At 38.9% G+C, this 10,275-nt stretch overlaps 1 protein-coding gene across 1 annotated transcript in view; it reads left to right on the top strand.

Moving 5' to 3' along the window:
- Positions 1-9,831: 9,831 nt before the first annotated feature.
- Positions 9,832-10,275, top strand: part of Tead1 (TEA domain transcription factor 1) — a 257,978-nt gene continuing 257,534 nt past the window's right edge. The window contains exon 1 of the mRNA XM_048788366.1: positions 9,832-10,003. Coding sequence (XP_048644323.1) covers positions 9,980-10,003 — 24 coding nt within the window. The 5' untranslated portion in view covers positions 9,832-9,979. The remainder of the gene's footprint in view (positions 10,004-10,275) is intronic.

Below are 10,275 nucleotides of genomic sequence, written 5' to 3' on the forward strand. Positions count from 1 at the left end.
ATCACATACTCTGAGACAGAAGGGATGAAGACCGGTTGAATTGTTGAGATGAATAGTTTGAAGCATAGAGGAGAATAAAAGAGATGTCCTGAGCTAAGCCTAGGGTCAGCGGGTTCAGGGTAGCAGAACATGAATAATCTGTCTTATATAAAGTGAGATCAGTAGTTCAAATGGAAAAGAGGCAGAAATGCTGGTGAGAATACACAGACCTGCAGAGGAGAATCTATGCCTCAGGCCACTTGATTAGAGACCATTCCCACAGTGGAGTTGGTGCTCTGTGTGGAGTGGATAAGTCCTTCCCATTCATGGGGAGGGCTGCTTCCATAACTTAAGTTCTCTGGAAGCTGTGTATAGTAGAATTTTCTATAATGTCGCATTTTAAGCCCTTGAAAATGTGGCTCGTGTGAACTAGGAACTGATTTTAAGTTTTATTTAATTTTAATTAACTTAAAATTTTAAAACAACAAGTGACTAGTAGCCACATTCGTTAGGCGTACTATTGAATGATCCCAACAAGAGACCAGATGAAGGACTCACTGTTGAAAAGCACTCATTTTCCTAATGACTGCACTGGCTGTGCCAAGAGTGGGTTTGTAGTTTGACAAACTCCACATTCTTGTCTCTTTGCTCATGATGAGCAAACTCACAAAGATCAATCATTTTGGGAAACTTGTTTTTTTCTTTCTACTAGATTCTGAGTATTCTCTCACATTAGGGATAGTCCTGTCTTTAAAATCATTAATTGTACACTTTAAATGGGTGAGTTGTTGTTGTATGTCATGCAAATTACATATCAAATAAAGCTATTATAAAAATGAAAAAAATTAGGTACCACTAAATGTGTCATTGTCTAATTATTTTCTCCTCAGGGAGCAGACCAAANAGGCTCCACAGATCTCCTTTAATCTCCAGATGAGACCAGGGTCCCCCAATTGAAGTGGAAGTGATTTGAGAATTCAGAAGGTTGTGTTTTCCAGGTTCTGTGCTTTGCCCCCTTGTTTTTTTGTTTTTGTTTTTGTTTTTGTTTTTTGTACCAGGGATTGAACTCAGGGGCACCTAACCACTGAGCCATATCCCCAGCCCTATTTTGTATTTTACTTAGAGACAGGGTCTCACTGAGTTGCTTAGTGCCTCATCATTGCTGAGGCTGGCTTTGAACTTGCAATTCTCCTGCCTCAGCCTCCAGAGCTGCTGGGATTACAGGTATGCACCACCACACCCAGCCTCCCAAAGATTCTTTTTAAGGAAATGTGGAAACAAAGAAGACCATTTCACTAAGGCCAAAGCAGCTTCTGTTCCTCTTTTGTGGTCACAGGGAGGAAGTCTGGAGTCCTAGAAATAGTCCTGGCTTAGATGTGACAGATCTGGATTCAAATTTTGATGCTAAAATAAATTACCCAACCATTTGGACTTTCCACTTGACATCTGAAAAATGGAAAGAAAAATGCCAACCTAAAAGTGCTGTTGTTGATGTTGCATATAATTAATAATATTTGTATTTATTCTTTTCTGATGTGCCAGGTCATATATTAGATTATGAATAAAATGGTGGACAAAGCAAATAAGATTCTTGTTCCAAAAGAGTTCATGTTGTAGTGTCGAGAGACGTTACTCAAATAATCACACAAGTATATCCTATATCTTTATATTATAATTTGTTACATAAAATTACAGACTTCCATAAGTCCAGGATGGAAGAGCAGAGGTGAGGTAATCTTTAAAATATGCCTGCAGATTTTTTGACACTCTCCTTCTAAAAGGTAGATTCTAATCCCCCTTTAATTGAATGTGAGCCAATCTAAGTGATTCATTTCTAAGAAGTAGAATATGTTAGAAATAACACTCTCTGGCTTCTGAGTCTAGTATTTTAAAAAGAATACACCTTCTTTCTGTGTTCTCTCTCTCTCTCTCTCTCTCTCTCTCTCTCTCTCTCTCCCCTCCCCCTCCCCTCTCAATCCTTGACTCTGAGATCAAGTCAACAGGATCTGAGGAAGCCCAGGAAAATGGAGAGGCCTGTGAAGAAAATAACTGAAACATCTTACCAACAGCCAACACCAACTTACCAGCCGTATGAATGAGCAATCTTTTTTATTTTTTTTTTTTGTTTTGGAACAGGGATTTATCTCAGGGGCACTTTACCACTGAGCTACATCCCCAACCCTTTTATTTTTTTATTTTGAGACAAGATCTTGCTAATTTGCTGAGGACCTCACTAAATTGCTGAGTCTTGGCAATTTAGTAAAACACTTTCTCAAATTAAAAAATAAAAAGAAGGGGCTGGGGATGTGGCTCAAGCGGTAGCGCGCTCGCCTGGCATGCGTGCGGCCCGGGTTCGATCCTCAGCACCACATACAAACAAAGATGTTCCGAGAACTAAAATAAATAAATAAATAAATATTTAAAAAAATAAAAAATAAAAAGAAGAGGCAATGGCTCAGTGTAAAGTGTCCATGGGTTCAATCCTCAGTACTGGAGGGGAAAAAAAGTTATTCAGTGTGGAACAAACACAATTGAGAGATGCAAGATGCTTGAAAGGGAATGGGGAAGCAGTTAGACCTCAGAAAGACTTTATTCTAAATGTGGCTTATGATAGTCTTGAAGGGTATTCACCAGGTAGGGATGTATCAAGTCTGATATCAATCTAGATTTCAGGTGCTTCTTCCAGAGATGGGAATGCCTAAGTTTAACATTTTTTATTGTTGTTGTTTTAATATTTTTAGTTGTAGATGGACACAATGCCTTCCTTCCTTTCCTTCCTTCCTTCCTTTCTTTCTTTCTTTCTTTCTTTCTTTCTTTCTTTCTTTCTTTCTTTCTTTCTTATAAAACTGGAACAAGACTGGAATGCCCTCTTTTACCAATTCTATTTAACATAGTTCTTGAAACTCTAGCCAGAGCAATTAGACATATGAAAGAAATTAAAGGGATATGGATAGGAAAAGAAGAACTCTATCACTATTTGCCCATGATATGATTCTATACCTAGAAGATCCAGAAAACTTCTAGAACTAATAAATGAATTCAGCAAAGTAGCAGGATAGAAAATCAACACCCATAAATCAAAGGCATTTCTGTACATCAGTTGACAAATCCTCTGGAAGAGAAACTAGGAAAACTACCCCATTTAGAGTAGCCTCAAATAAATAAATAAAATACTTGGGAATCAACTTAGTGAAAGAGGTGGAAGACCTCTATAATGAAAATCACAGATTGCTAAAGAAAGAAATTAAAGAAGACCTTAGAAGATAGAAAGATCTCCCTTGTTCTTGGATAAGCAGAACTAATATTGTCAAAATGATTGTACTACCAAAAGCACTATACAGATTTAACGCAATTCCAATCAAAATCCCAATGACATTCCTTATAGAAATAGAAAAAGCAGTCACGAAATTCATCTGGAAACATAAGAGACCCAGAATAGCCAAAGCAATCTTTAGCAAGAAGAGTGAAGCAGGTGGTACCACTATACCAGATCTTAAACTATACTACAGAGTAATAGCAACAAAACCAGCATGGTTTTGGCACTAAAATAGAATTGTTGACCAATGGTAGAGAATAGAGGACACAGAGAAAAACCCACAATAATATAGCTATCTCATGTTAGACAAAGGCACCAAAAACATACATTGGAGAAAGGATAGCCTATTGAACATATGCTGGGAAAACTGGAAGTCAATATGCAACAAAATGAAATTAAGCTCCTATCTCTCACCATGCACAAAACTCAACTCAAAATGGATCATGGACCTAGGAATTAAACCAGAGACCCTGTGCCTAATAGAGGAAACAGCCCTAATCTTCATCATGTCAGATTAGGCCCCGATTCCTTAATAAGACTCCTATAGTGCAAGAAATAAAATCAAGAATCAATAAATAGGATGGATTCAAACTAAAAAGCTTCTCAGCAAAAGAAACAATCAGTGAGGTAAATAGAGAGCCTACAGAATGGGAGCAAATCTTTACCACAAGCTCATCCAATAGAGCATTAATCTCTAGATATATAAAGAACTCAAAAATTTTAACACCAGGGCTGGGATTGTGGCTCAGTGGTAGAGTGCTCACCTAGCATGGGCGGGACGTGGGTTTGATCCTCAGCACCACATAAAAAATAAATAAAGGCATTGTATTGTGTCCATTTACACCTAAAAAAAATAAATATTAAAAAAAAATTTAACACCAAAAAACCCCAAATAACCCAATTAATAAATGGGCCAAGGAGCTGAACAGACACTTCTCAGAAGATGATATGCAATCAATCAACAAATATATGAAAAAAAAAAAAATGTTCAACATCTTTAGCAATTAGAGAAATGCAAATCAAAACTACTTTATAATTTCATCCCACTCCAGTCAGAATGGCAGCCATTAAGAATACAAACAACAATAAATGTTGGTGAGGATGTGGGGAAAAAGGCACACTCATGCATTGCTGATAGGACTGCAAATTGGTGCAACCAATCTGGAAAGCAATATGAAGATTCCTTAGAAAACTTGGAATGGAACCATCATTTGACCCAGCTATCCCATTCCTCGGTTTATACCCAAAGGACTTTAAAACAGCATACTACAGGGACACAGCCACTTCAATGTTTATAGCTGCACAATTCACAATAGCTAAATTGTGGAACCAACCTAGATGCCCTTCAGTAGATGAATGGATAAAGAAACTGTGGTATATATACACACAATGGAATAGTAGCATTAAAAGAGAATAAAATCATGGCATTTTCAGGAAAATGGATAGAGTTGAAGAATATGCTAAGTGAAGCAAGCCAATCCCAAAAAACCAAATGCCTAATGTTTTCTCTGATATGAGGATGCTGATCCATAATGGGGATGGGGAGGGGGAGCATGGGAGGAATGGAGGAACTTTAAATAGGGCAAAGTAGAATCAGGGGAAGGGAGGAGGCAGAGGGTAGGAAAGATGGTGGAATGATACGAACATCATTACCCCAAGTACATGTATGAAGACAAGAGTGGTGTGATTCTATTTTGTGTTCAACCGGAGACATGCTCTATATGTGTACTACGAATTGAAATGCATTCTGCTATCATATATAACAAATTAGAACAAACAACAAACAAACAACACCCATGATCCTTAAAAGGTTACACAGGAAGTTGCCACATGATTCAGAAATTTCATACTTAAATGTATGCCCAAGAGAAATGACAATATATGTCCACACAAAACTTGTATGAGTGTTCATAATAGCCCAAAGTAGACACAACTCAAAGGTCCATGATGAATGGATTAAAAAAAAAAAGTGCATATCTATGTAATGGAATGTTATTCTGCAACAAAAAATGATTGAAATACAAGCCCATGTTACAACTTGGATAAATGCTGAAAGTATTATTCTAAGTAAGAAAGAGGCCTTTAACAAAACATCACATGTTGTATGATTTACTTAATATGAACTGGCCGTATAGGTAATTCTATAGAGGCAGAAAGTATATTAGTGGCTACCTAGGGAGGGATGGTTGGGGGTAAAGAGACAGTGAGTGCTAATGATTATGAGGTTTCTTTTGGAGTGATGAATATGTTCTAAAAGCAATTATTAAACACATCTGTAAATACATTAAAATCATTAATTGTACACTTTAAATGGGTGAGTTGTTGTTGTATGTCATGCAAATTACATATCAAATAAAGCTATTATAAAAATGAAAAAAATTAGGTACCACTAAATGTGTCATTGTCTAATTATTTTCTCCTCAGGGAGCAGACCAAACATTGATATATATATATATGAAATTCCAAGAGAGTTATGGATTGCTTGTGCCTGTTTAGAAGACAACAGCAAATGGCCATTGAAACCAAATTTTAGTGAAATATCTTAGCTGGAGGCAGGCTACAAAGTGAGAATAGACGAAAGCCCATAATCCACAAGTACAAAATTTAATAGCTAGCCAGAGAAGACTGGATCAGCAAAGGATAAAGAGAGCAGCCAGAGAAGCAGGAAGAAATAGAAGAAATTGTTTCAGGGAAATGATGGTTAGTACTGTCAAATAGTTCAAATAAGATGAGGTGGATGAAAGACCTACACTAGCTACACTGCACCACGAAGGCTAGAAGGACAGCTGTTTTGATGGAGAAAGAGATGAGTACAGAAGCCCAGTTGGAGAGGAATGGATTCGAGGTGAAGACAGGTAGGCAATGAGGTCAGACGATTCCTTTCAGTAAGTTTAGCTGTGAAAGGGAAGGGAGAGGACAGTAGCTGCGGATGACGTTAGAAAAATGGAAGGTCATTTGTTGTTGTTGTTGTTTTTAAAATGGGAGACAGACTTGTACATGTTTAAATGTTCATGGAAAGGATCCCGTGTAAAGTGAAGTAGATCTGGAAGAGAGAGGGAATGATGGATATAGAAAGAATTAGGACAATGTGAGAGAAGAATGGGGGTTAGAACCAAGCGAAGCCCCTGGTACATGGGAAGAATTGGAAACTTGGCATGCATATTTAACTTTTAAAAAAATTGTGAAATAAAACAGATATGTAGAAAAGAGTACTCAAAACAAATACATAGCATAATGAATCATTGCAGGGAATATCCATGTAGCCAGACAAAAATAGAACATTGCCAGCACTCCAAAAACCTCATTCCCATTTTCCCTTCCCCATCATATTACCCTACCCCTACTGATAGCCACAACCCAGATTTACTGGTAATTACTTCCTGTTTTTTAATCTAATTTCCCCCTTCTTTTTTGTTTTACTTACTTAAATACATAGTCTAATATGCTGTTAAATATTGCTTATTTTAGCATTATATAAACACAATTATACAGTGTGTATTATTTTAGTTCATACTTATTTTACTCTATATTTCAAGGTTTCATTCAAATTGTTGCAAATAATTTTTGTCCTTGTGTAGTAATCCATGGTATGATTACATCACAATTCATCTGTCTTTTCTAAGTATTAGTGGACATTTGGGTTGTTTCTTATTTGGGGTTATTGCAAAAATGCCCTGTAAGTATTCTTGTACACATGTCCTGGTATACACATGCCAGGTTCTCTTGGGTATATTCCAAAGAGTGAAACTTCTGGGTCATTGAGTATGCATGTCTTCACTAGCCAATATCAAACATTTTCAAAATGCTCAAGCCAATTCTCACACCTATAAGGAAAGGTGCTCAATTTAATTAGAAATGAGCCAAACTGTACTATTATTAATAGGCTTTTACTTGCCTTTGAAAGCAATGCCTTCCTGATCCAGGTGCTTCCTCAGATAAGTTCTAACTGGCTGGTTCTTTTCTGGCTTCAGGCAGACTGAGTTTCTTTCTCATCATAATTTGTTACCATTTAGCAGATCACTGTTTCTCTTGTATGTTACAAGTTAGCTTTTTCCTTGGTAAGCTTGGGGGTGGGGCTGCTGCAAATTCTCTTGTATAGTAGAGATACACATGATTGTTACATTATATCTCAGGATAAATCTTGGGTTGAGTCACTCCTGCAGATGATGGATCTGTCTGACATGTAGTGCTGCATTTGGGCATCCCGGCGGATGGCTAGGAGCAGATATGACCTCTGGAGCTGGACTGGCTATACTTACTGGTTAAACGACCCTGACCAAGTTATTTCACTTCTCAGGTCCTCAGCTTGCTAATCTATAGAATGAGAGTAATAAAGTTCTGGCTCATAAACTGGCTATGGGCATCAAATGAGGCAATATAAGGAGAGTATTTTGAACAGTGCCTGCCATTCTACTAGGGTTTTGATTTATATCTGTTTCAGCTTTAGTGGCAATAGATAAAGGGTTATGAACATAGGTCAAATATATAGGTCAGAAGGAATTCAGGTCCTGGCTGTATTCTCTCCTGGTTCTGTGACCAAAAACAAGATGTGCAACCTCTTTGCATCTCAGTTACTTTTCTGTGTAAACTGAAGTAATAATTTCTACTTTATACAGGTGCTATGAGGTGAGGATTAATTGAGATGGCAAATGCAAAATTCCCAGTGTTAAGTATGGGCCCAAATACATGGTAGCCACTGTTATTTTAGCAGGAGGCAGCTACTGTCCTGCCTTCAAATGCTGGCATGGAACAGCTCATGGACCCTAAACCTATAGGTCTTATGCATTGACCAATGTGAGGCTAAGGAAAACGAAAATATATGGAACAGTAGGGTAGAGAGACGACAATGAGTCATTTCACACATGTGAAGAGGTCTTGAACAAGACCCAGGCACTTTCTAGGAGCTAATAAAGGTATCATTGGTAATAGGCAGAAAACAAGTAGTATATACGGAACAATGACCTCAAGGTCATAGGAAGGAAGTATCTAGTTGAGCAGACTTTCCCGAGGAAAAGGTTTTAAGATGAATATCAAAAAATGGTGTACATGGGAGAAGGTGGAGAAAATGCTGGTAATGAAGTTAGACCATGTCATGAAGAGCTTTGAATCTAGGCCAAGGAATTTTTCCTTAATTCAATAAGGAATGAAGAGACATTATATTGCCACAGGGCTGTAAGTCAGGAATTAACATCTGAAGGGTGCAAGGGTATCCCAGTCCAGACAAATAGTGGATCAGAAATCCTATTCACAGGGCTGGGGATATAGCTCAGTTGGTAGAGTGCTAGCCTTGCAAGCACAAGGCTCTGGATTCCATCCCCAGCACCAAAACCAAAACAAACAAACAAAAAGAAATCCTATTTACTAGCTGACTGGTACTGCCATCAGACTTTACTGATGCTTTTAAAAGCTAATATTTAGAGACAGATATGTCTACTACAGTTTTATTGTTAAATCAATTATGTGTTTTCTAACACATTTCCAAAAACTAGTTCCAAGGTGGCTGGGTCAATATTGTGACCCTCATGATATCACCCATTATTGCATATAAACTGGAGATAAAATGTGCATGAATTGACTGTGGTGAGCAAATTGTAAGGAAGGAAACAGAAGCACACAAAAATGAGAACAGGCAAACTGGACAGATCTGAATAAGATTGGTGGGTGTTGTATAATGTCAACTCCTGTTTGTGATATTATAGTTTTGGAAGACATGAGTTTGGGGAGAACTGGGCAAAATGAAAAAAAGGATTTCTTTGTACCCTTTCTTTCTTTCTTTCTTTTTTTTTTTTTTTTTTTTTTTTGGTACTGGGAGTTTGAACCCAGGGCCTTACCCTTGTTGGGCAACATTTTAATAGTGAACTACATTCCCAGTCTTTTGTATTATCTTTTACAACTGCATGTGCCTCTTCAATTACTTTGACATAAATTAAAATTAAAAATGCATTAGTAAAATTTACACTTTTGTAGAAAATGTGCTGCAGTGAGTAACATTCACATTCCTTACTGATCCATATTTAGGAGTTCCTGGGGCATAAAACAAGTACAATTACTTATCCTGAAGCCCCAACTGGAAAAGAAAGCCAAGTGTCTAGAAGGTATTGAAATTGAAGATTTCCTCTCCCCCAAACTTTAGACAGTTCAGTCCACCTTAAGTCAACTTTATCCATTTCTGTTTTATCAAACCAGCGTCACTATTGCCAGAAGCCATGTTAAAATAACTTTTATTATTGAAATTAACTTTCTTCACAAAGAATGGGATGCCGGGATGCCATGAAATTGCCATGCCAGATGAAGCATATGACACAGTTTAGGAGTTTTTTTTTTCCTGGACCCAATATTCTAAAAAGTACAACCCACATGGATAAGTGAAACATAACTTCTTGAGTGACTTGAAGACCATGTTAGCACAGGGATCATTATGAACTCTGTAATTATCCTTTTCTGCTATGCCAAAGATTCCCCTTCCCGACAGCAGGGCAGTCTTTGACTTGCGCTAGAGCCGAGAACTTTTATAAAGCAAAAGGGCGAGCGGAGGAAAATGGCAGGCTGGGAATACCGCCCGGGGTAGGCGTCCACCGCGCTCCACAGCAACAAGCTGAATTTCCAGAAAAGAACTTCTCTACACTTGCAGTCTTCCGTGAGTCCGGATCGCTCAGCCCGATAGCCAGAGCTTCTGCACCCGGAATGAGGGAAACTAAGGCACAAAAGGTACCGCGCGCGCAGCCGGGGCCTCGGCGCCCGCTTTCCGGAGGGAAACCCGGCTGCTGGAGCTCGGCGCGCGACTCCAAGCCGTCCTGCTCCCTCCGCCCCGCCCCAGCCCGGGACAAAGCCCGGAGTCCGCCCCGGGAGGGGGAGGGCGGCTCCCGCGCGCGCCCCGTTTCCCAGTGGGCGCGAGACTCCGCCCTGCTGTCCCTCCGGGGGAGCCCGCGCCCCAACGGCAGGGCGGCCCCGCCGGGCCCGCCCCGAATCCCCATGACGTC

This window comes from Marmota marmota, unplaced genomic scaffold (genome assembly GCF_001458135.2).
Source record: "Marmota marmota marmota unplaced genomic scaffold, marMar, whole genome shotgun sequence".
In the NCBI taxonomy this organism is placed as follows: Eukaryota; Metazoa; Chordata; class Mammalia; order Rodentia; family Sciuridae; genus Marmota; species Marmota marmota.